Genomic DNA, 26590 nt, shown 5'->3' with positions numbered 1-26590 from the left:
ACTTCATCCTAAGGTAATGGGAAACCCACTGGATTTTAAGCACAGGTATATCAGACTTATTTTTCTCAAAAGATCACATCCTAAGCAGTAAGAAAGGACTACAGGCGAGAGAGATTCAAGGCAAGGAGACCAGTAGAGAGGCTAGGACAGTAATGGAGAAAAGTAGTGAGGACTTAAAATAAGGTAGCAGTTGTTGGAATGAAGCATTGGAAACAAATACGAAAGCAATTTACATTAATGGTTCTGAATGGCGGCGTGTCAGTTCCCAATTTTGGCTGCACATTAGAATCACCTGGGTAGATTTCCAAACTTCTGCTGCCCAGGTCTACCCCAGACCAACTGAATTAGCATCAGGATTTTGTAAAGATTACTGGATGATTCCAAGGTGCAGCCAGGCTTGGGTACTAATGTGACAGAGGAATGTTGGAGGGTTGAGGAGGAGGAAAGGTTTAGTTTTGAATATGTTATTTTAAGATGCCTGCATCTAGCTAAACATGGATATCCATTAGGCAGTTGAGTATGACCTTCTAGAGCAGGGGTCTCAAACTCAACTCAGCATGTGGGCCGCAGAGCAAGATCACAGCCTTTCGGCGGGCCGCACTAGGTCTACAAAAGGCAACTGTTACGCAACACTTTTCTCACTGCAGTTGAAAACAAAAAAAAATCAGTACAACAAGCACAATCGTACATGCAGTTTACTCAGTGTCACAAAACGACCAGAAACTGTAGTTCGCATCACAACTGCTGTTAACTAAGCTAATATCTAGCTAGGATGCTAGAGAAATGAAAAATACAAGTAGGCCCCTAGGCTTACTTAATTTTATCCAAAATATTTTGAACTTCGTGGATTAGTCTGCGGGCCGCACAAAATTGTTCGGCGGGCCGCATGCGGCCCGCGGGCTGCGAGTTTGAGACCCCTGTTCTAGAGCTTGTAATAATTTATACTAACTAGCATCTATTGGATATTAACAAAAACATTCAAAATGGTCAATATTTATTGGCTACTTGCCATATGTCAGGCACTTGTAAGCGTGCTTTTCATGTATAAACTCTTCCAATAGCCCAGTAGGTTGCTACTATTGTTATACCTATTTTACAGATGAATGTTTTACATATATTACCCAAATCCAACTCTCCCAACAACTCTATGAGGTTGGTGACTGTCACTATCTCTGTTTTACAGATCAAGAATGTGAAGCTGGCAAATGTTAAGCAACATACCCAAAGTCACACAGTAAGTATCAGAGAAAAGATCTGAAGACAAATCTCTCTAATCTGAATGTCTGTTGCAGCTAAAACCATAGGGGGGTATTGTTGCCTGAGAAGACATTCTGGGAAGAGAAGGAGGCCAAAAAGCAGAAACTTTGAGAATATTTAATGTATAGGTGGGGAGGAAGAGTCCAAAAGGATGAGGGAAGGGGGGGCGATAGGGAGACATGGCAAAAACAAAGCAGAAAACCTCATGAGAGTTTTGAATTCTGAACGGAAAGATTAAGATAAGCACCAAGAAATAATCCACTGATGTAGCAATGAGAAGGTGGCTGGAGAGGTAGAATTGGAAACCAGAATTTGGTGGGTTTGAATGGAAAAGATAAACAAGGTCTGACAATTAAAGGAAGAATGTAAGAGTAGTGACTCCAAGAGGATTGAAAAGTTATTTTTCTTTCCTTTCTGAACATGAGAGTAATTTAAGCACATTTATATCCTAAGGCAGTGGTTGGCAAACTCATTAGTCAACAGAACCAAATATTCAACAGTACAACGATTGAAATTTCTTTTGAGAGCCAAATTATTTAAACTTAAACTATATAGGTAGGTACATTCCTTATTGAGGTAGCGCCTGCACATGGTATTTTGTGGAAAAGCCACACTCACAGGGCCAAAGAGCCGTATGTGGCTTGCGAGCCATGGTTTGCAGACCACTGTCCTAAGGGAAAAGAGCAAGATGACAGGAAAAGGTTGAAGACTCAGAAGAGAAACAGGATATTTTATAAGCAAGGTTTTGAAGAAGCCACAGCTCTGGGTAGGAAGTAAACTTCTTCATATGAGAAGAAAGGAGACAAAGTGGTTAACATGATGAAGTTTGTATATAAGGGTAATAAGGAGATGGAGTATTTGCTCTACAGCTTTTATCACCTCCATCTGCTTGGCAGGAGATAACATAATTCATTTTTATCATCTTTTACAAATTATTGGTCTGCACTATAATGGGAAAAAAATTGACTGTTCCTATACAACAATTAGGTTGAGAAGCACTGTACCAGGCCATAGAACAAAGTGAAAAACAGAAAGCCAAGGTAGATTAAGAATTACAAGTTTTGAACAGTTTGCCTGTAAGGAAAGAAGCGTTGTCCAAGTAGATACCGGGACTCGAGTTATAAAGGGAACAAGAACATGAACCAGCCAGAAAGCAGGCAGATGTCATCAAGAAGGAAAGCTGACAGTGATTACTTATCTTGATCAAGTAGTAATAATTTGCTACAAAGAATAAAATAATTAAATTAAGTCCCATTCCTAGTGAATAGATTTTACTAGGGAGAACGCCCCACCCAACCACCAATGTGGCCCTGTACAAAAGGAATTAATTCCTGAAGGAGTTCATCAACCACAGCACAGAAACCCCTCCCCAGATGCAGGTTTCCATCATCAAAATTCTAGCAGACGTACCTTTTCAGCAACTGTGCGCATTTCAGCTCCGGTATATGTAAATTTGGAGTCACTCCTATTGGGGATAAATTAAGAGAAGATGCAAATAAAAGCAGAGACCAAAGAAGAGGAGGTAAAGTAAACTGAAGCTAAAACTGTGCTCATATATCTGTTAGAAGCAGTCTGGGACACATGCATACGTGGCTGAGTCCATAAAGTTTTCATGGGCAAAGTTAAACCACAAACCTCAATATTAAAGAGGTGAGCTTGAGAATACACATTCTGCTGTGCTTCAGTGTTTAAACTGATATAACCCAAAACTTTACCACCTCAAGCATCCAAGCTTCTGGGGATTTCTAAGATCATCATAGGGCGCACTACTGGAAAGCAGAAAGCCATGAGGATGGAAGAACCAATTTAGATGAAGGAAGGGGTCAATATGGGAAATGTCTGTTAATATGCACATTATCTGCCATAAAGAAAATTACCAGTAGCTCACTGTCATTTTAGGGGAGAGAAAATATAAAATATACCAAACAAGAAAATGGAAAGATAATAGCACCATATCTATCAGTCAACAAAATTCTATCTGTAAAACCTTTCAGAGGTTTACTCACAATCTTTTTTTCTCTCAAGCACACTTTTCGCATAAGGTCACACACATCTCAACGGAAAAATCCTCCTACCAGGAAGTAAAGTGGAAACCAACCTTTAGGATTGGGACGTTACTCAAAATGTATCGTTGATGAAGCTCAGGAATGATGGTGGTAACTTAAAATACAATCTGTACACAATACTGCAGCACTTGTCATAATTCTGAGTTAATAATAACATATAGACCAAAAGATATGAGTAAACAAATATTGTCTTACCTTGTGTCATCAGTCAACTAGAGTGAGAAAGAGGAAAAAACATTATTGATCACATTATGCTTATTTGATGCACATGGATGCAGATTATACGAAAATTAGGCCATATGGTCCTGAACACGGGCATGAAAAACTGGAGAATTTTTACTTTGGATTGTAAACAACTAAACTCTATTTCCCCACCCTCTTTCGCCCTTCGGCAGCACCGAAGGCTGCGTAAATTGTAAATTTACGCGTCTTTGAAACCCTCTCCTTCCTTAGGTTCTCTGATGCAATTAAAATGCGTCAAAGGGAAGACTGGAGGCGAGTTAAGGGGCCCTAAGAGTGGTCAATAGCTTTTAATATGCTGATATCCTATTATGCTATAATATCTTTCTGGCCTGACTTGCGGTTTTGATCAAAGGGGTCATAACTGTCCACTTAAAGAAGCCAGAGATTACTAGAGAAAAAAGCCCTCCCCCAAGCCCAGGCTTATGCGGAACGCTGGGCGGTGACGCTAAACAAGCGTCAAGCAACCAGAGGAACCCCGCGACAGGACCATCCAAAGGATGTGTCCAAGGATCTAAGTCAGAGGTGCTTGTGGTCTCCACAGACTTGGGTGCTGCTCACACCGACCCCAAGAACACACTGGGGCTGCTTAACAGGGCTCTAGCCAGGCTAACTCACTGACCTACTCACCTCCCCTATACAGAGTCCCATCACCTCCTCCTTCTCTGTGCTCAGAGCGTGGTTGAGACAAACAAGGAAAGCATCCGACTCGAGATGAGCTGCCTGCACCGCCTGCACCACCTGCACCGCCATCTTGGTCCGGACTGATCACAAACGCCTCGGGCCCACTCAGGCCCGACCAACTCCAAGCTCCAGCGAGCGGGTTCCGCGGGGGCGGGGCGTGAGGAGCGCGGCCCAGGCGGGCGCGGGGCGGGAGCGTGGGGGCGGAGCATGGGGTAGGGGCGGGGCAGCCCAGCGGCATCTGGGAAACGCCCGCGCGGGTTAGGGCAGGTGTGGCCTTCAGGGCGGAGGGCGGTGGCTGGACTTGGACGGGTCTTCAGATCGGGCTGTGGGGGCGACGGGGGTGGCTGGGAGGCGGTGCCCTCCGGCCGCAGGCGGACGTGGTCTGTAAGCGGCGCCGGGGCGGCAGGACAGGCGTCTCCAGAGCGCCGGCGCCCATTTTGCCCTCCCGCTTAAGAGAGCCGTACGCGGCCTACACGCTCTGGGGACAGCCCCGAGGCAGCATCGCTGCGTGCGTCAGCTTCTTAAGCCAGTGGGACGCTCTTTCGAAACTCGGTCCTAAGATAGTTAAGGTTTTGTTTCCCAGTTCCGACCCCTGAGTTTTATATCACTTTCCCTGGACCACTTCCGGTTCCCGGCCTTTGCCTCATAACTTCGGTTCGGGTGACCTCGGCCCCGGATGCCCCTCGGCTCGCCTTGGGCTCACGTCCTGATCCTGGCTTGACTGGCCCGCGGTGGGGGACCTGGAAGTTTTGCCTTGCTGATCTTGAGGCGGATTAATTAGCCCAAGAAACATTATATTCATGTGAGTAACCTCTTGCAGAAACAGTGCTACACTGGATCTGAAAAAAAGTATCACTCTCAAGCTTGGCTGCTGCTACTTTCTACAAAGGCTTTTAAGTATGTGTTTCAAGGAATGGGGGACTTCAGTTTTTATTCAAGGTCGGATGTATCATAGTAGTTACCCACTATGCAAGTTTCCTCAGCTCTCCCTGTCTTGATGCTATCAGACACGGTGAAATTGTTGGTAAAAAGTAATTTTCATTTGACGTGTGCCAAACGTGTCATGGGTTGAAAGTCCATACAGATCTTTCAACTCCCAAGGTTAGGAATTACTCGTGGATTTGGGGAACAATTCTAAATCAGAGAAAAATACATGCCGTGCCGCCACCACAGCCCGTCAGTGTTTATGTTTGTTTGATCTCGTTTTCTACTCCCTGTGTAGTTTTGAAGCCAAGCAGACATGGCAGTACTGGAAAGGGAACATTCCCAAGGTGCTACCTGAAGAGGTGTTGATGCTTTGCTCTTTTCTCCCAAGTCAGTTCCAACCCAAGTCTCCCCACAGACAGGGCCCTCATCCAGTAAAACTATCTGTAATACGAATGCCAGCAAACTCCACTTTTTACCTAATGCTTAAGGATCACATGGCACATCTTTCCGTGATTAATTTTGATAATGGTGAAGCTTGGGAAAAATCTCAAGTGTGCAATTACATTGGACCCATCTAAATTTTCTCTTAAGTTTGGTTTTGCACCATATGTTATTTTTAATTACTGTTCATGGCAAGCATGCTCAGCCCTGATGGGCAGGGATGGCTGTTACTAAGTTAAGTGATGGGATAACTTGAGTTTATAAATTGTCTTGAGGCACCTTCAGGAAGAAAAACACCTTTGTTGTTGATGTTAATCTTATATTCTAGAACGACACTCTCTAACTTTTATAATGCTCACGGCTGCATTTTGCAGCCCAAAAATGTTTAATTGGAGTAGAAAAACTATTAACATGTATGGCAAGCATATTATGTGCTAGACCAGGGGTCCCCAAACTATGGCCCGCGGGCCGCATGCGGCCCCCTGAGGCCATTTATCTGGCCCCCGCGGCACTTCTGGAAGGGGCACCTCTTTCATTGGTGGTCAGTGAGAGGAGCATAGTTCCCATTGAAATACTGGTCAGTTTGTTGATTTAAATTTACTTGTTCTTTATTTTAAATATTGTATTTGTTCCCTTTTTTTTAAATTTTTTTTTAATTTTTATTTATTTATTTTTTACAGAGACAGAGAGTGAGTCAGAGAGAGGGATAGACAGGGACAGACAGACAGGAATGGAGAGAGATGAGAAGCATCAATCATTAGTTTTTCCATTGCACGTTGCAACACCTTAGTTGTTCATTGATTGCTTTCTCATATGTGCCTTGACCATGGGCCTTCAGCAGACCGAGTAACCCCTTGCTTGAGCCAGCGACCTTGGGTCCAAGCTGGTGAGCTTTGCTCAAACCAGATGAGTCTGCACTCAAGCTGGCGACCTCGGGGTCTCGAACCTGGGTCCTTCCGCATCCCAGTCCAATGCTCTATCCACTGCGCCACCTCCTGGTCAGGCTCCTTTTTTTTTTTTTTTTACTTTAAAATAAGATATGTGCAGTGTGCATAGGGATTTGTTCTTAGTTTTTTTTATAGTCCGGCCCTCCAATAGTCTGAGGGACAGTGAGCTGGCCCCCTGTGTAAAAAGTTTGGGGACCCCTGTGCTAGACGATCTACTAAGCATTTATGTACCATGTATATGTAAATTGCCCCAATTAGAATCAGGCTCTGAAACTTCTTAGCAGTGTGACCTCAAGCAAGTTACCTAACTTCTCTGTGCCATACATCCCTCATCTTTAAGTGAGGGAAATAATAGTTTCCATCTAACGAGATGATTATGAAGATTAAAAGTGTCAATATGTATAAAACACATAGGAAATGCTAAATAAGTGCTGACTATTATGATCAATATGTTCTTTAATTCTCATGTTACACCTCAGAAAACTGAGGTGTAGCAAGGTTAACTTGTCTGAGGTCACAAAGTAAGTGGCAAAATGAGGACTTATACACAGGCCAGGCTGACTCCAGAGCCTACATTCTTGGTAAGCTCCTCCATTATAATTGGAAGAGATTATTTATTGACATCAAATGAAGTAAGTATGTTCAACTGGTTAATGTTTTAAAAAACCGTTAAAACACCTAGAAATTAAAGCAAGTTTTCTTTTTTAAAAAGAAAAAAATAATTTATTCTGTAAAGGAAAAATAATGGTTTTACTTAGATTAATACCTAAGGAAGCCTTCTATATTGTATATCACCCATTTAAAACATTATTTACAAAATGCCTTACTCAGAAATAGTCTATCTAGGCCAGTGTGGTCTCTGATTATGGCATCAAGGTGACTCCCATGGGGAAAATCTCTTTTAGTGCCTTCATGGATGATAAAGCTATATAAACACTCTTGAAAATCCATTTGAATTTGCAGCTGGTACTATTCCTTGAGTTGAATGGAACAACTTTATGTTCTATGTATTGTATTACACCTTGTACCTAAGTCTACCTTGAGGTTTTAAAGATTCATCCTAGTTTAAGGGGTCCTGAATTTTGTGAGTAAGTGTCCTGTGCAGAGAAATGTTCTCTGTCAAATAAATTTGGGAAATGTTAAATGAAATAAAGGTTCTTTACTACATAACTTGCCAGACCTTTTACTACGTGAATGTGCTTTATGACTACAAGATTCCCAAACTTATTTGACCAAGGAAAAAGGGGCAAGTGCTCCAAGAATCACATTTAGAGATATAGCGTCCCACTCATACAACCTGTGGGCTTTGTGGGCTTTGATCTTAATCCCTTTCACTCAGCCATTGTGTTTCTCTACTGAGGATGTTGGTTCATGTTCATATGACAGCTACTCAGTCCCTTGATCACTGCAGTTGCCTTGTACTGGGCCTTCATGCTTAGCCCTGAGTGGTAGCATACACTCCAGGGTCGTGTGCTGGGATTTGTTCCCGGTCTCGTCCTGCTGATGCTCAGCGTATTGGCCTTTGCGTCACAGCAACACATCATGCTTTTCTTTTGTAATAATCCATAGGCCTCTTTATAGTAATTCATAGTCATTTAGACCATCATCTCCAATTTGCCCTCTATTCCACTAGAACGATTTCTTTTTAATGTCAGTGCAACCAGTAAAATTTTGCTCCTTATTCAAAAAGAAAATTAAATGTCAATAATGTTGGTTGTTGCGAGGACCTATTATTGAAGTTGAGATGGTCCTAAAACCCATAACACTTGGTTTCTTCTTAAAAAAAAAAAGCCACACTTATTTCTTTTGTACTTGAAATCCAGACTTTAATATATTTTATTTTGACACTAGCATTTACTGGGTTTTTGTTTGTAATCACTCCTTTCCAAAGCCCTGGGTAGGAGAAGCAGAACAATTGTATCTGCTAAATGGAAAGAAAAATGACTTTGGAAAAATATATATAGCGCTATATAATACTCATACCAAGAGAATCAAGCTATACCCAAGTATAAGTCCTTTGTGTTTCCCTTCTACTCACCATAAATATCCACCCACTCAGAGGAATATTATTTGACTAATATTTGAGACGTGGTGCCAAGTACTGTGTCATTCTTGCTATTGAAGAGTTCATAATCCTGTATTTGGGGAGAGACAAGACTTGTGAAATAGACAAATATTCAAGGCCACTTATATTTAGAGGCCAAAATATGAGCTTCAGTTAAGATATAAATGCTACAGTATCCAGGGAGGCAAGAAGTTTTCATAGAGAAGGGAGGCACCTGCACTCTGCCATAATAGTACTAAAATAGGCCTGAGAAGGCAAGCGGCAAGCAAGATCAAGGCCATGGAGCTACAATGAGACTGGTATTTGGGAGAAAGTTTATCTCAAATATGTAGTAGTGGTGCATCCTGGAATTGGTCACAGACAAGATGCAGTAGCAACTGAAGCACATGAAGTCCAAGCTTCTGCAGGTTCAGAGGTAGGAAAAGCAGGGGGTTGGGGGGAGGTGTTGCTATTGAGAGAAATGAGAATTTGGTTAAGGAGAAAGGGTTTGACTTTAGGTGAAATTGAGATAAGGGAGCCATATACGACAGGAAATCTGAAATGAGAGAGTCCTATAAGACAGGGGTTTATTGGGCTCAGAGTCAGGATACAATGGGCAAAATAACTGTGATGTTCAGAAATTATTTACTAAAATCAGATCATTTCTTAAATCTATAAAAGTATTTTCTACTTCCTTTTAAAGTAAGGTAGTCTAACTGTTTAGGGAAAAAAAAAAAACAGACAAAGATTGTTGTCCTTGAAAAACAAAAAGGGCTTGGTTTAGCTCAAGTAATCATTTCTGGCTAACTTTGTCCTGGGCTGCATCATACTGTGTTCGGGCATCTCTTTCGGTCTTTACACTCTCGCTTTAGTGTTTAACAACTTCCCAAGTTGTGCTGCAGTTCCTTTCCTGTGTAATGGCCACCTAATGGGAATAGGAAGCCTTTGTTTTGTGGGATAGATCCCCCAGTGCTGTATCTGTGCTCTGTCAAAGGTAGAAACATAGTGAAAACCATGTCATACAAAATGTAAAATTCAGGTCAAATATTGTGAGAACCTGAAATGAGATCCAGGGCTGGGCAAAGAATCCTTTTGGGTTTAGAGCCCAGTCTGCTTTAAGAAAAAAGTTTTCCCAGGAGGTGGGCTTCCTTTATACCTCTCAAAGGGCAGAGGGACTTTTCTGGCCTTCTGACTTGGGAAATCAGAATTTAAACCCACAGCTGTTTGGAAAAATGGGCTCCTGTGACACCCTGAAGCATTATTAAGATGAAACAAGGCCCTAGGTGGATAACTTTCATTTTCTCTCACTCAGCTCCAAATCACCATGATCCCCAAAGTCTCTTGCAGCTCAAAAATTCTATGAAGCTACCTTAAATATTTTCCATAATATGAAAACCCACTTCTGGAAATGCCCACCTACTGTAAGTAACCTTTCTAAGTAAACTGATAAATAGGTCGTTTGCTTTTAAAACAAACTTTTAATTTCAATTTAGAAAGCCATATACATGATTCAACCTTCACAATCTTTTTAAAGTGAAAACTGCTTTTACATGGGGAATATGGCACACATGTGTCTATGTTATACTGCATCCCTGCCCAAATCAGTGTGCCCTTAGGCACACTTCTGTGCATATTCTGCTGCTAACTACATTTTGTCAGACCCTGCTTTGTGAATGCAGACTTGAGACCACTGTCCAGCTTCCTGTAAAGCTAGTCCTACATTTCCACAGAACTCTTTACCTAAGTGAATTTTTCAGTGCTTTGTAGTCAACCCGAGGCTCTGCCTGAGTGTCACTTCAGTGTCTTGCAGGGAGCTTCAGATGTCCTTGGTTCTATTTAAACTATGCAAGTAGACATTTATAAGGTTTGGTTCTAGTTGGTGGTTGCTAGTACCAGGTCACCTTGTTCACTGCTGAGTTCATTCAGACCCCAAAAGTCACACCTGTGTCCTGTGCGCGGGTGCTGCAGGCTTAGGTGGAGAAAAGCAGGGCTAGAATTGGAACTCAAAGCCCAGAATGGCAGGAGAGGATGTGGGGGCTCCACCCGATCACCTCTGGGTTCACCAAGAGGGTATCTACCGCGACGAATACCAGCGCACGTGGGTGGCCGTCGTGGAAGAGGTAATTGTTTACATTTTGCTTATTTCTTTATTGATTTTGCTTTCAAACAACTTGGTTACTAATTAGTCTCAATATCCTTAAGTCTTTGGTTTTATTTTTGATCATTTCTTTTCATTAGGGGACGAGTTTCTTAAGGGCACGAATCCAACAAGTTCAGGTTCCCTTAGGTGACGCAGCTAGGCCAAGTCACCTTCTTACCTCCCAGCTACCTCTCATGTGGCAACTCTACCCCGAGGAGCGCTACATGGATAACAACTCTCGCTTGTGGCAGATCCAGCATCATTTAATGGTACACATGTTGCTTAATCCTTTTCCATTGTGTTGAGATCCTCATAACAGAATACTCTATAAACATTTCTTTTTTCTGACAGGTCAGGGGAGTACAGGAGCTGTTGCTTAAGCTTTTGCCTGATGATTAACCTGGTATGTATTTTTGTTTCTCCACTGTCTCTCTTCTTTTTCACTATTCAGTTATGGTGATTTTAATGATCAATTTTTTTTTCCTAGGTGCTGGGATTCTAGGAAGATATGCTCCTCTGTTCTATTCAGTATATGGCAATCACTTCATCCACCACTGCAGTGCACCCACCTGTGGGCCTGGGGGAGGGAGTGGGTTGAAAAACTGCTCAAGAACACAGAAGTTTAGGAAGGGTCATGAAGGACACCGCAAGTGGAACTGCAGAGAGAGGGTTACACAGGCAGAAAGCGAGTCAACAAAAGCACTTAGTCAGGATATGTAACTTGAAATTGACTCCTTTGGAAGTTGCCATAGAACCTTTAATGGACATCATCAGCTGGAACTGGGATCTGATGAATCCCACAAAAGTCAGCACCTGCTACAGAACAGATGCTCTGATCACCAAGGACTTGGTACTGATTTAGAGAGAAGAGAGCAGCTCCTAGCAGCATCAACATATATTGGTCGCTTACTTGCCCTGCAGCAATTCACCTGCCTTTCCTTCTCCCATCCTGTAAATATCCTAGGTTTTGCTCCAGTGTTTCCCATCCCAGTACTGACCTAACTTGGGTCTACTGAGAATTTAGGGGGCTCTGAGGGGGAAAAAAAGGAGGTTATTTGCATTAATGAAATTAGCTACAAAGGTTCCTGGGCCTTTTTTCTTTCTGAAATTGTGTCTTCAAATTTTTAGAAGTTGCTGATCAAAATTGTGGGCACTTAAGTTTATCCTCTGGTTACAGATATTTTAAATGTCTTTTCTGTAAGAGCTACAAGAAAGCATTTTAGCTGCTTAACTAGCACCTTTCTCAGGGCCAAATATTGCTGATTTCTAGGAAAGTATTTACTGCCTGATAAAGAATTTATGAGTTAAAATAGTTACAACAGTTTATATACATAGAAAACCTTAGTTTTACTTTTTAAAAATCTTGGGAACAATAGTTACTATGTAGCGTGTCCTTACTGCCTTCTAGGCACTATTCTATGCATTTGGTATACTTTATCACATTTAATTCTTCCATCAATGCTTTGAGGTAAGTATGATCCCTAGTTTATACATAAATAATAAGGAAAAGGACTCAAGGAGTTTGATCATTTACCAGGGGTGGTTTTGTGAATTGTAGAGTTGGGCAGTGGGCAGGCCCTTCAGGCTGCGGCGTCGGCTCCTCTGGCCCAACATTGGTTTATAGTAGTTACAATGAGTTGATTGATTCAAGGGTTTTTATCTCCATGTAAAGCTTATATCTTCTGAGTCATGTGATATGGATATTATAAAATACAGTTCATTCATCCTGTGAATGGGAAGAGTGTTTTTCAGTGTGTCTTCCAGTAATTGGAAGGGCATACTGCTTATCTCTTAAGAAAATTCATTCTAGAGAATCTTTAAAGTCTTTGTAAATAAAAGACAAAATAAATCATTTCTCTTATTTTAGTTTTCTGGATATGCTGCAGAAGGATCCATGCCAGAAACAAGCCTGTGAAATACAGAAATGTTTACAAGGTACTATGTTCATTGCTTTTGAAAATATTTTTCCACTTTATCTTCAAACTAACTACAAGAGACCAATTGTTCTTTTTATCAGCAAACTACATTAACTCCTCTCAAAACATAGTATTTCTGTAATTAACTTAGCCTGAAGATCCTCCTCACTGTATAATCAAAGATGCAGAAAATCAAAGGTGATGTGATGTAAGCTTGGGGTTTGCAATCCTGGGTGTATAGTATTGATACATAGAATCACATGGAGAGCTTTAAAAACTTGCCTAGAACAAAGAAATCAGACTGTGTGGGTGGGGTTTGGGCAGAAATATATCTTTTTTTTTTTTTCTTTTTTTTTTTTTTTTTTTTTTTTTAATTTTTCTGAAGCTGGAAACAGGGAGAGACAGTCAGACAGACTCCCGCATGCGCCCGACCGGGATCCACCCGGCACGCCCACCATGGGGCGGTGCTCTGCCCCCCAGGGGGCCGATGCTCTGCCCATCCTGGGCGTCGCCATATTGCGACCAGAGCCACTCTAGCGCCTGAGGCAGAGGCCACAGAGCCATCCCCAGCGCCCGGGCCATCCTTGCTCCAGTGGAGCCTTGGCTGCGGGAGGGGAAGAGAGAGACAGAGAGGAAAGTGCGGCGGAGGGGTGGAGAAGCAAATGGGCGCCTCCCCTATGTGCCCTGGCCGGGAATCGAACCCGGGTCCTCCGCACACTAGGCTGACGCTCTACCGCTGAGCCAACCGGCCAGGGCCAGAAATATATCTTAAGAAGCTAACTAGGTGATTTTACTGTACAGAGTTGAGAATTACTAAGCTGAGCAAAGTCCTTTAAAAAAAGACTAGTTTTTTGTTGTTGTTTTTAGAAAATTAAATTTAACAGGGTGACATTAATCAATAAGAGTACATAGGTTTCAGGTGAACATCTCTATAGCATTAAAACTGTTGATTGTATCACTCTCCATCTCTGCATATTTGTCGCTCTGTACTCCCCTCCCCTTCAACCCCCTCCGCCACAACTCTCTCTCCCCCTGGTCACCATTTACTTTTTTTTTTTTCTTTTTCATTTTTCTGAAGCTGGAAACAGGGAGAGACAGTCAGACAGACTCCCGCATGCGCCCGACCGGGATCCACCCAGCACGCCCACCAGGGGCGACGCTCTGCCCACCAGGGGGCGATGCTCTGCCCATCCTGGGCGTCACCATGTTGCGACCAGAGCCACTCTAGCGCCTGAGGCAGAGGCCACAGAGCCATCCCCAGCGCCCGGGCCATCTTTGCTCCAATGGAGCCTTGGCTGCAGGAGGGGAAGAGAGAGACAGAGAGGAAAGCGCGGCGGAGGGGTGGAGAAGCAAATGGGCGCTTCTCCTGTGTGCCCTGGCCGGGAATCGAACCCAGGTCCTCCGCACGCTAGGCCGAACCATTTACTTTTGTGTGTGTGTGTGTGTGTGTATTTTTCTGAAGTTGGAAATGGGGAGGCAGTCAGATAGACTTCTGCATGCACCCGACCGGGATCCACCCAGCATGCCCACCAGGGGGCAACGCTCCGCCCATCTGGGGCGTTGCTCTGTTGCAACCAGAGCCATTCTAGCGCCTGAGGCAGAGGCCATGGAGCCATCCTCAGCACCTGGGCCAACTTTGCTCCAATGGAGCCTTGGCTGTGGGAGGGGAAGAGAGATACTAGAGAGGAAGGAGAGGGGGAGGGGTGGAGAAGCAGATGGGCGCCTCTCCTGTGTGCCCTGGCCTGGAATCAAACCCGGGACTCCTGCACGCCAGGCCGACGCTCTACCACTGAGCCAACCGGCCAGGGCACCACTTTACTTTTATCTGTGTTCATGAGTCTTAGTTTTATATCCCACCTATGTGTGAAATCATAGTTCTTAGCTTTATATGACTTACTTATTTCACTCAGTGTAATGTTCTCAAGGTCCATCCATGTTGTCATAAATGCTACTATGTCATCATTTCTTATGGCTGAGTAGTGTTCCATTGTATATATGTACCACATCTTCTTTATACAATCCTCTATCAAAGGACACTTCAGTTGTTTCCATGTCTTGGTCAATGTGAATAATGCTGCAATGAACATGGGGATGCATGTGAAAAAGACTAGTTTTAACATAGGTTAGTTATACTTAACTGTGGCTGAGAACTCACTTTTTAAAAGCAATCAGGTTAGAAAGGGAATGTTGAACATACTATTGGAATTCAGACTGCCAAAGGCAGCAACTAACTCTTAAAGTCAAAAGTGAATTTTAACTAAAGTATCCTGCTCACAAAAATTAGGGGATATTTCAAAATGAATATGAAGCGATAATATATCCCTTAATTTTTCTGAGCAGTGTATATTTGATGTGATTTGTCCACTTGGTTTTAAATCAGCCAATATGTTTACCTGAGAAGCAGTTTTCCACCGTTGCAAGACTCTTGCTTCAACGGAAATGGCCCAACGCTTTCTGGCTCTGCAGTTTCTTTACTGTCTGCTCAAACCCAATGTAGACCTGCCTGGCCTTGGCCACCCGCATTACAATGTTTGACCAAGTGCCAGAGGATTTCATTTTTTTTTAAATCAATGAATGATTATTGGCAGAACCAATGGAAAACACTTCAAGAGTAGGCCTGACCTGTGGTGGCGCAGTGGATAAAGTATCGACCTGGAAATGCTGAGGTCGCCGGTTCGAAACCCTGGGCTTGCCTGGTTAAGGCACATATGGGAGTTGATGCTTCCAGCTCCTCCCCTCTGTCTCTCTGTCTCTCTCTCCCTCTCTCTCTCCTCTCTAAAATGAATAAATAAAATAAATTTTTTTTAAAATCATGCTTATTAAAAAAAAAAAAGAAAACACTTCAAGAGTATATGAATTTGAAAACTGACATTTTAAAAATAATTTCCCCATTATTAAAATATAGTAATAGAAGTCGATACCCATGAAAATGTAGAAAAGTAGGAAGGGAAAATGTTGAGTTCCCCAAAGACTTAGCATTAAAGAAAATCCTTGTTTATATATTTTCTTTGACTTTCAACTTCCATTCTTAAACTTTTTCTTTTATGACGTAAGCAATATTTTATTTATAATCTTTTAGCCTAAAGTGTTAATGTATAATAATGCCTTTTTATTTCTCCCTTCCCTTTCTCCAAATTAAAAAAACAACAACAACAACAAAAGAACAAATATTTTTCACAATTAATTTCTTCTCCCAAATAAATTCTTAAATAATTTGAATTAGCAATCCATGGTTAAGGGAGAACAAGAACCAAATTAAAGCTAGTTATAGCCCTTGCTACAGTGTGGCAGGGTGAAAGGACGGAGAGTTAGCATTAAGCATTCCTGGATGACAAGCACAGCCCAAAGGGCCTTAAGCATATTAAGTCACTTAATCATTTCATTCATAAGGTAGATGTTAAGTATGACCCCCATTTTACAGATGGGGAAATCAACACAATTTATATAACTTGCCAAGGGTCACACAACTAGTTAGGGGTACAGTGAGGATTTGAATTCCATTGGTCTGGCTCTAAGCCTGGACTCAGCCACACCACCATACTCTCTAGCCAGTATTATCTTTCCTGTCACAGGCTAACTACCATGCACCCATTTTAGTATAGAGAAAGTCAGATCAATTGAAGCTGACCTAGAACCTTTAGGTCAAGTCCTCCTTGACTTAGGATCTGTGTATAGCAGGGGCCTGCAAATGCTTTCTATAGAGGGCCAAATAGGAAATATTTTAGGCTTTGGGGACAGGTGGTTTTTTGTGACGAAAGACACACACACACACACACATACACATACACACACACAGATTACAACCTTTTAAAAATGTAAAAACCATTATTAGCTCACAACTGTAAGAAAGGGTTGCAATTTTCAAACCTCTGATGCACAGACTTGGTAGGGAATGTCTACTGGCCACCTTAAACTATATGCAAAATAACATGCAGGGATGTATGTACATGTGGGCTTTTTTTGTTTTTTTGTTACAGAATCAGAGAGAGGGACAGATAGGGACAGACAGACAGGAAGAGAGAGAGATGAGAAGCATCAATTCTTTGTTGCAGCACCTTAGTTGTTCATTGATTGCTTTCTCATATGTACCTTGACAGGGTGGGGGGCTACAGCAGACTGAGTGACCCCTTGCTCAAGCCAGCGACCTTCGGCTCAAGCTGGTGAGCTTTGCTCAAACCAGATGAGCCTGCGCTCAAGCTGGCGACCTTGGGGTCTCGAACCTGGGTCCTCGGCGTCCCAGTCTGATGCTCTATCCACTGTGCCACCGCCTGGTCAGGCGTGTATGTTTCTAATTCACCAAATTATAAAGGAGTTAGTGACCCCCAATAATAGGAGGGAAGTTAAAAACACTGCTCTAGAAAAAGGCACATAAGCTTATTACAAGCTAAAATGATATAGAAAAATACCTTTTGACCGCTTTATAAATCATACTTTTCTTCCTTATTAACCTGTTGACTGGTCTGTAAATCAGAATTCAGTGGACTTTGATACATCCTGTTCCAGGTCTGTAGAAGCAGTCAAGTAAAAAGCAGTGGGAGGCACAGTTCTAAAATACCCTGTACCTTAGTCCTATGAGATCATGACGAGGGTCTGCCTGTCTGTTTTACAGCCAACAACTACATGGAGTCTAAGTGTCAAGCTGTCATCCAAGAACTTCGTAAGTGTTGTGCTCGCTATCCCAAAGGAAGATCTGCCGTCTGTTCAGGATTTGAACAAGAAGAGGTAGAAAAGCTGACACTGAAGTCCACATCAAAGTTCTGCGGAGAAGTTAAATGCTGCACTATGTTTCTACCAAGCAAGTTTTATTTGTCCTCCTGACTTCAGGCCAGGTAGCAGCAATAGCAAATGAAAAAGCCAACTATAAAAGTTAATAAATACGCCATCTATGCAGAAAAGATAGAAATATATTAAACAAATATGTAGAATGTAATAAAACTGAGCTGCTAAAATAAACCCGTTAAGTGAAAAAGTTTTGGTTTGGTATTTGTGATATTGTCATTTACAAGCAATATATATTTGGTTTTTGTCTGCCAGGCACAAAGCTCCTAAAATGCTTTGGAAGTTCCTAAGTGATGAGTGATAAAGGTGTCTTTTGTTACATTAATGAGGTGACTTTTAATGAGGAAACCCATGAATGGGGGTTGGTTGCCAGGGGAACCAATGACATAATTAGAGGGTTGGAACTTTTAGTCCCTACCACCACACCCACTCCTAACTTCTGGGGAGGGGAGAGGGGGTGGGAAAGATTGAGTTCAATCACCAGTGGCCAAAAATTTAAATAAAGTGGTAGATAAAAACGCTTAGCCCTCCAGCATCACAATTGTGACACCTTTCATAGATTATGTGCTAAATTCGAAGTTTTCTCTAACCCAACCTCTTATCTGTTGTATTTCCAACAATTTAGAGCAAAGTATCTTCTCAAATGCAAGTAAGCATTGCTTTCTGCTTTTGCATCCCCATCACAGTGCCTAGCCAGAAAGCATGTCATACTTATTCAATGAGTGGTAGGAAAGGCATAAAAATGATTCTTGTAATATTTAATGACTCCTAATTCATCATGAGAGAACTTTATTGCAAGTCAAGCAGGCAGCAACAGAATTAGAATTCTTAGATGGTTTATCTACTCTATATTCTTATACTCAAAATTGTTTGCAGGAGATCTAGTGTTAATACAAGTCTGGCAAAGGAAACCGTTTGACAGTTGTCAGTGACTTTATGTAGTGGATGGGGGTGGGATGGGGGTGACTGTCAAACAGTCCATTTGCTTTCCTCCCTGACCCCCACCAAAAAGAAAAAGAAAAAGATAACTTTCTAAGCAAAAGCAGAAACAAGTTGTTTTTTTTGTTTGCTTTTTAACTAAGAGCTGGGGAGATAGTGAGACAGACTCCCACATGTGCCCCAACCAAGATCCACCCGGCATTTCAGTCTGGGGCCAGTGCTCGAGTACCGAGCTATTTTTAGCACCTGAGGTTGATGTGCTCAGACCAACCATCAAGCTATCCTCAGCGCTCAGGGCCACACCTGAACAAACTGAGCCATTGGTTGCAGGGATGAGGAGAGGGAGGGGGAAGAAGCAGATGGTTGCTTCTTCTGTGTGCCCTGAGTAGGAATCAAACCCAGGACATCCATATATATGCCGGGCCAACACGCTATCCACTGAGCCACCAGCCAGAGCCCAGAAACAAATTCTGATAGGTTCCTGTATTAGTCCATTTGAACTGTTATAACAAAATACCCCATACAAGATATTTATTTGTTGTAGTTTTGGCAGCTGGAAGGCCAAGGTACCACAGATTCAGTGCCTGGTGAGAGCCTGATTCCTGGTTCCTGGTTCATAGGTGACTGCTTCCTCACTGTGTTCTCACATGGTAGAAGGGGTGAGGGAGCTCTGTGGAACCTCTGTTATAACTAACCCTTCATGAGGGCTCCATCCTTATAAACTAATCACCTTCCAAAGGCCCCCCCACAGCCAAATACCATCACACTGGTGTTAGGATCTCAACATATGAATTTTGTGCTACACAAACATTCAGTCTTCCTTGCCTCTTCTAGCATGCTACAAAAAGACTATATTGCTGTGAATGGACTGAGCAAGTCCCTGATATTAACTACCATTATTATTTGAGTCTTCTGTGTTCAGGTAAGTTTGGGGAATGCTAGGTTAATTAATTTACTTAATGCTAAGTAAACATGTTTCTTACCTGTAAGATTTCAGAGCTTTTCATGTGCTAATGTAAATTATGATTCTTTGCGAATGACTACTGTATACACAGTACTTTCCAAAGTGTACCCAGTGAATGCACTTTGCAGACAGCATCTCTTAGAGTGAATGTTCTCCAGAGTGATTTAGAGAAATGGTGCCTTAGAGATGTTTGGTCCAAATGCCAGGTTAACAGTGCTCATGAAATCATTTAAATGAACTCTTGTGTTAGTAGTGAAACAATAAAATATTTTAAAACTATGTTTACATCATATACAAATCTAAATTACATTTAAAATTATCAATTGAGCTGGGACATCAGAGTAATGCCAGCATGACAGATACTCCTGATCTCTCCCCTTGAAATTTCAACAAATTAAACAACTATAATGCAGCAAAGAACCTCAGCTGGGCTCACAGGCTTGCATAAAAGATCGCACCAAATGGACTAAAGGGGGGGCGACCCCCATGTTCATCGCATCATTATTCACAGTGGCTAAGACACAAAAACAACTAAAGTGCCTTTTAATTTTTTTGTATCTTTCTGAAGCTGGAACAGGGAGAGACAGTCAGACAGATTCCCGCATGCGCCCCTCTGGGGCGTCGCTCTGCCACGACCAGAGTCACTCTAGCACCTGGGGCAGAGGCCAAGGAGCCATCCCCAGCGCCTGGGCCATCTTTGCTCCAATGGAGCCTTGGCTGCGGGAGAGGAAGAGAGAGACAGAGAGGAAGGAGGGGGGTGGAGAAGCAAATGGGCGCTTCTCCTATGTGCCCTGGCCGGGAATCGAACCCGGGTCCCCCGCACGCCAGGCCGACGTTCTACCGCTGAGCCAACCAGCCAGGGCCCTAAAGTGCCTTTTAATAGAAGATTGCATAAAGAAGATGTGGTACATATATACAATGGAATACTACTCAGGCATAAGAAACAATGACAGTATCATTTATGACAACATGGATGGACTTTGATAACATTATACTGAGTGAAATAAGTAAACCAGAAAAAGTTTAAAACTGTATTATTCCACACATAGATGGGATACAAAATTGAGACTCATGAACATAGATAAGAGTGCAGTGGTTTCCAGGGGGAGGGAGGTAGGGGGAAGGGGGAGGAGAGGGATAAATATAAGGTGATGGAGGATGATTTGATTTTGCATGATGGATATACAACATAATCCACAGTCCAAATGATGTGGAGATGTTTACCCAAAATTTATGTACTCTTGTTGACCAATGTCACCCTGTTAAATTTAATTTTATAAAGAAGAAAAGGGACGCGAAAGATAAAACACACTCATGGTTGGCTCTGGAGAGAAGCCAGGCGTGACTGGGCTATTTTTCTCTCTGCTGGTGCTCTGGAGAGGAGGGAAGCTTGGACCGTCTGGGTTTTCTCTGTGGGGATATGGAAAGGAAAGCCCAGAGTTACTGGGCCTCCTTCTGCCAGGAGGAGCAAAGAGATAGAGGAGTATCAGGGGTGATACTAAACCAAAGCAGTGGCAGAACAAGGGGTCATGGCCTGTGTTCATTTCCCCGGCCTGTCCACAGCCCATACTCAGTGCAGAGACAGAGAAACCAAAGTCCGCCTTCCCCAGCCTCAGAAATCCCACATCCCTCACCTCGTGAGTATAGAGACTGGAAGAGAGAGACCCCACAACTGACTCTCCAGAGCCACTCTCTCCCATGAAGAACAGAGGTGCTCCATGTCTGGTCACCTAGTCCAGTGGTCGGCAAACTCCTTAGTCAACAGAGCCAAATATCAACAGTACGATTGAAATTTCTTTTCAGAGCCAAATTTTTTAAACTTAAACTATATAGGTAGGTACATTCCTTATCGAGGTAGCATCCACACATGGTATTTTGTGGAAGAGCCGCATGGCATGGGGCTTGCGAGCCAGTTTGCCAACAACTGACATAGTCCATTGAGATGAAGTAAGAAACTCCCAGAGCCCTGAGATTGCCATTGCAAAACCCCTAAATCCATATAGCCCTCACAGCACTTACCAACGACCAAAGAGACTGTGGCCGTGCCTACATCACTGTGACAGTAACATCTCAGCAGAGGTCAGTCTATGAATTTCACAGAGGTAAAACTTGTAATAGTGACACCTACTGGAAGAAACTAGTAAACTTTCAAAACTGATATTTTTCTGTTATATTCATTTTTCCTTTTTTTACTTTTTCCCTTTTGAATTTCATTTTATTTAATTGTTATATAACTTATTCTTTTGTGGCTGTTTCTTTGTTTTTGATGTTTTTGTTTTAACTTGTTGTTTTCTCTGGTTTTCTTCTTGTCATTATTTTTAAATTATTATATTTTTCATTGTATTTTTCAATTTTTATTGTTTATTTTTAATTTATAATTTTAAATTGTGTTTATATAGATTCAAGTGTCCCACTGAATATTTCACCCCCACCCCCTTAAAACTCCCCCTATACCCTCTCCCCCCAGTGCCTTCCCCCCTTCACTCCAGGATTTGCTGTCCGGTTCTCTATAATGCTGTGTTATGTATATATAATTTCATTAATCTCTTTCCCTTCTCTGATCCCATCTTTTCTTCTACTTTCCCTCTGTCTGCTTTCCCTCTGGTCCCTTTGATTCCACCTCTGCCTCTGTTCCCTTGCTCAGTTCACATTGTTCATTGGATTCCTCAAATGAGTGAGGTCATATGGTATTTTTCTTTCTCTGCCTGGCTTATTTCACTTAGCATAATAGTTTCCAGGTCCATCCATGTTGTCGCGAAAGACAAGATTTCCTTCTTCCTCACGTCCGTGTAGTATTTCATTGTGAATATGTACCACAGCTTTTTAATCTACTCGTCCACTGATGGACACTTGGGCTGTTTCCAGATCTTGAATCTTGTAAACAATGCTGCAATAAACATGGGGGTACATTTCTTCTTTTGAATCAGTGATTTGGTAGTCATAGGATATATTTCTAAAAGTGGGATTGCTAGGTCAAAGGGCAGTTCCAGTTTTAATTTTCTGAGGAATCTCCATACTGTTTTCTACAGTGGCTGCACCACTCTGCATTCCCACCAGTCCTGCAAGAGGGTTCCCTTTTCTCCACACCCTCTGCGGCACTTATTATGTGTTGTTTTGTTAATGAGCGTCATTCTGAATGGTATGAGGTGGAATCTCATTGATGTTTTAATTTGGATTTCTCTAATGATTAGTGATGTTGAACATTTTTTTGTATGTCTATTGGCCATCTATATGTGCTCTTTGGAGAAGTGTCTATTCAGTTATTTTTCCCATTTTTTGATTGGATTCTTTACCTTCCTGGTGTTGAGTTTTAAAAGTTCTTTATAAATTTTGGTTATTAACCCCTTATCAGACGTATTAGCGAATATATTCTCCCATTGTGTGGCTTGTCTTTTTATTTTGTTAATGGTGTCTTTTGCTGTGCAAAAGTCTTTTAGTTTTATATAGTTCCATTTGTTCATTCTGTTTATTATTTCAGTTGCCCATGGAGATAAGTCAGCAAAAATATTGCTATGACAGATATCGAAGAGCCTATATTTTCTTCCAAGATGTTTATGGTTTCAGGACTCACATTTAAGTCTTTTATCCATTTTGAGTTTACTTTTGAAAATGGTTAAGTTGGTGATCTAGTTTCATTTTTTTGCAAGTACCTGTCCAATTTTCCCAACACCATTTGTTAAAAAGACTGTCTTTACTCCATTGTATGCTCTTACCTCCTTTGTCAAATATCAATTGTCCATATAGGTGTGGGTTTATTTCTGGGTTCTCTGTTCTATTCATTGATCTGTATGCCTGTTCTTGTGCCAGTACCAAGATGTTTTAAGTATGATGGCCTTGTAGTATAATGTGATATCAAGAACTGTGATATTCCCCACTTTATTATTCTTTTTCAGGATTGCTGAGGCTATTCATGTTCTATTTTTGGTTCCATATAAATTTTTGGAATATTTGTTCTATATATTTCAAGTATGTCATTGGTATTTTAATAAGAACTGCATTGAATTTATAGATTGCTTTGGGTAATATAGACATTTTAATGATGTTAATTCTTTCTACCCATGAACATGGTATATGCTTCCATTTGTTTGTATCTTCCTTGATTTCCATTAACAATGTTTTATAATTTTCCGAGTATAAGTCTTTAACCTCTCTGGTTAAATTTACTTCTAGGTACTTTTTTTGTTTGTTTGTTTCAATAGTGAAGGGGATTGTTTTCTTAAATTCTCTTTCAGACAGTTCACTGTTAGTGTATAAAAATGCCACTAATTTCTGGATATTGATTTTATATCCTGCCACCTTGCTGAATTCATTTATCAGGTCCAGTAGTTTTTGACTGAGATTTTAAGGTTTTCTATGTACAGTATTGTACATCAGCAAATAATGATAGTTTTACTTCTTCTTTTCCAATTTGGATGCCTTTTATCTCTTCTTTTTGTCTGATTGCTGTGGCCAGGACTTCCAGAACTATGTTGAATGAGAATAGTGAAAGGGGGGCATCCCTGCCTTGTTCCTGATCCTAAGGGGATTTCTTTTACCTTTTGCCCATTGATTATGATGTTGGCTTTGGGTTTGTCATAGATGGCCTTTATCATGTTGAGGTCTGATCCCTGTATCCCCACTTTGCTAAGAGTTTTGATCATAAACGGGTGCTGGATTTTATCAAATGCTTTTTCAGCATCTATTGATATTATCATGTGATTTTTATCCTTTATTTTTTTTATGTGTTGAATCACAGTGCTTGGTTTGCAGATATTGTACCAGCCTTGTCTCCCTAGAACAGGGGTCTCAAACTCGGGCCCGCGGGCCACATGCGGCCCGCCCACCAATTTTGTGCGGCCCGCAGACTGGCCCGCAGACTAATCCACGAAGTTTGATTAGTCTGCGGGCTGCACAAAATTGGTGGGCGGGCCGCATGCAGCCCGCGGGCCGCGAGTTTGAGACCCCTGCCCTAGAATAAATCCCACCTGTTCACGATGTATGATTTTGTTCATGTATTGCTGTATCCAGTTTGTTAATATTTTATTGAGAATTTCAGCAAATAAGTTTATCAGGGATATTGGTCTATGGTTATCTTTCTTTGTACTGGATTTGGAATCAGTATTATGCTTGCCTCATAAAAGGTGATTGGAAGTCTTCTGTCCTCTTGAATTTTTTGAAATAGCTTGTGAAAGATAGGAGTTAGTTCTTTGAATATTTGGTAAAATTCACCTGTGAAGCCATCTGACCCAGGACTTTTGATTGTTGGGAGTTTTCTGATAACTCTTTCAATCTCATCTGTTGTAATCAATTTGTTTTTCTTTTCTGTTTCTTCGAGATTGATTTTTGAAAGATTATGTTTTGAGGAATTTCTCTGTTTCACCTAGGTTGTCTAATTATATGGCATACAGTTCTTCATAGTATTTTCTTACAGTCCTTTGTATTTGTGCTGTGTCAGTTTTTGCTTCTCCTTTCTCATTTTTAAATTTATTTATTTGAGTCCTGTCGGGAGCCAATCCACTAGTGCTGGCTAACAAGGTCACAGCAGAAGAAGATCCACAACTGCTGACTGACAAAGTCACAGCAGAAGAAGACCAATGGCTGCTGGTTAATAAAGTCACCGCAGTGAAGACTAACAGCTGCGGGTTGACAAAGTCACCGCAAAGGAAAGGCACAATGATACTTCCCCCTTTTGACCTTTTTGAATTAATCTGGCCTTATATCCCCCCTTTTCTGGGTGTGTGCTATCATTTATGGCACAGGGATAATAGTACCGTCCTTTCCCTGTAGATTCGTAGTAATATCTTTGGAAATAAGACAGAGAGTGTGAGTTCCACAGAAAAGCCTGTAAGCCCCTTGAACTGGGCTCATAGACATAAGAGGCTGGCTATGATATCCCTCATAAAGGGTTAAGTTGGTAGGAGAACTTCTTCTTATTAATCATGTTAGAAACAATAGATTGTGACTTATGAATAGGTAGGAAACAGTAACTATACACAGAGTACTTTTCAGCCTTCACTTAATTCATCACTTTACCTCCCTGAGCCTTTTCATGTAGTAGAGTAAAGAAACTTTCCTTTCTTCTTGCATACCTGACCTGCAGGTGGTGGAACACTCTGAGAAAAATAGAGTTAGAACTTAACTAGAGTATGAATATAGTAATAAATAAAATTTGACTAGACAATAGCATCATAGGTAAGATAGAGTTGTTATTCAGTACTGACCTTTTAGAAGTTTGTACCAACATTGTTATTGCTGTTCAAGTTATTGTATAACTGTACTTTGAATGACTTACCACTTGATTTATAGTTACCTAAAAAATGTAAGAATAGTGATACAAAAACAATAATTAATCAATGTATTCTGAATATCATGTGATTGTAACTTAGTGTGTGTGCATAAAAAGAAAGCTAGACCAGCATTTGGCGGAGATGCCTGGCAGTAAATGCTAACTAGAGAATAAAGAGAAAGAAAAGAATTCGGCTCTCTCACTCGATTCGTGCCGACGCAGTCTCTTCCTGTGGGACCCCTGGATTCCCCCCAGGGCTGGACCCCGGCAGAGTCCTCTCTCTTTTATTCTTGGTGAGTCCAGTTAAAAGTTCATCAATTTTACCTTTTCAAAGAACCAGCTCTTGGTTTCATTGATCTTCTGTATTGTTTTTTAGCCTCTATGTCATTTATTTCAACTCTGTTCTTTACTATGTATATTTCCTTCCTTCTACTTCCTCTGGGTTTTACTTACTGTTCTTTTTTAGTTCTTTTAGGTGCAGGGTTAAATTGTTTAGTTGAGCTTTTTCCAGCTTCTTAAGGTATGCTTGTATTGCTATGAACTTCCCTCTCAGGACAGCTTTTACTATATCTCATAAATTTTGAGTTGTTGTATGTTTGTTTTCATTTGTTTCGAGGAAATTTTTATTTCTTTTTTTATCTCATTGTTAACCCATTCGTTATTTATAACATGCTATTTAGTTTCCAAGTGTTTGAGTGTTTTCAAGTTTTCTATTGTAGTTGATTTCTACTTTTATGCCATTGTGATCCGAGAAGATGCTTGATATGATTTCAATCTTCCTAAATTTGTTGAGACTCGTTTTGTGTCCTAGCATGTGGTATATCCTAGAGAATGTACCATGAGCACTTGAAAAGAATGCATATTCTGTTGCTTTAAGGTGAAAGGTTCTGAAGGTATATATTAAATTCAGTTGATCTAGTGTGTTCTTTAACTCTCCTGTTGCTTTGTTAATTTTCTTTCTTGGGGATCAATCCAGTGTTG

At 41.4% G+C, this 26590-nt stretch overlaps 3 protein-coding genes across 6 annotated transcripts in view; 2 read left to right on the top strand and 1 right to left on the bottom strand.

Annotated features, from left to right (window-relative positions):
* Positions 1–4404, bottom strand: part of BRCC3 (BRCA1/BRCA2-containing complex subunit 3) — a 64466-nt gene extending 60062 nt beyond the window's left edge. The window contains exons 1-3 of the mRNA XM_066356058.1: positions 4194–4404; positions 3519–3535; positions 2668–2722 (exon numbers count right to left, since the gene is read on the bottom strand). Of these exons, the coding sequence (XP_066212155.1) occupies positions 2668–2722; positions 3519–3535; positions 4194–4316 (195 nt within the window). The 5' untranslated portion in view covers positions 4317–4404. The remainder of the gene's footprint in view (positions 1–2667; positions 2723–3518; positions 3536–4193) is intronic.
* A 508-nt stretch (positions 4405–4912) lies between these two features.
* CMC4 (C-X9-C motif containing 4) lies at positions 4913–17616 on the top strand. Of its 3 annotated transcripts, none has more exons than XM_066356060.1 (3): positions 4913–5049; positions 12614–12681; positions 17272–17616. In XM_066356060.1, exons 2-3 carry the CDS (start codon positions 12624–12626, stop codon positions 17478–17480), a joined length of 267 nt encoding a protein of 88 aa, XP_066212157.1. In that variant the 5' UTR covers positions 4913–5049; positions 12614–12623; the 3' UTR covers positions 17481–17616. The 3 variants fall into 3 exon arrangements, with proteins under 3 accessions (XP_066212157.1, XP_066212158.1, XP_066212156.1); XM_066356061.1 differs by lacking the exon at positions 4913–5049 and adding an exon at positions 11263–11697; XM_066356059.1 differs by lacking the exon at positions 4913–5049 and adding an exon at positions 11722–12214.
* MTCP1 (mature T cell proliferation 1) lies at positions 4971–11372 on the top strand. Of its 2 annotated transcripts, XM_066356062.1 has the most exons (6): positions 4971–5049; positions 9919–10027; positions 10575–10726; positions 10845–11015; positions 11098–11149; positions 11234–11372. In XM_066356062.1, exons 3-5 carry the CDS (start codon positions 10622–10624, stop codon positions 11143–11145), a joined length of 324 nt encoding a protein of 107 aa, XP_066212159.1. In that variant the 5' UTR covers positions 4971–5049; positions 9919–10027; positions 10575–10621; the 3' UTR covers positions 11146–11149; positions 11234–11372. The 2 variants fall into 2 exon arrangements, with proteins under 2 accessions (XP_066212159.1, XP_066212160.1); XM_066356063.1 differs by lacking the exon at positions 9919–10027 and having other exon boundaries at positions 4982–5049.
* Positions 17617–26590: the final 8974 nt, after the last annotated feature.

Source organism: Saccopteryx leptura, chromosome X (assembly GCF_036850995.1).
Source record: "Saccopteryx leptura isolate mSacLep1 chromosome X, mSacLep1_pri_phased_curated, whole genome shotgun sequence".
Lineage (NCBI taxonomy): Eukaryota > Metazoa > Chordata > Mammalia > Chiroptera > Emballonuridae > Saccopteryx > Saccopteryx leptura.
Note: the sequence above shows the minus strand (reverse complement) of the source record. Positions and strands in the feature narration are given on the sequence as shown.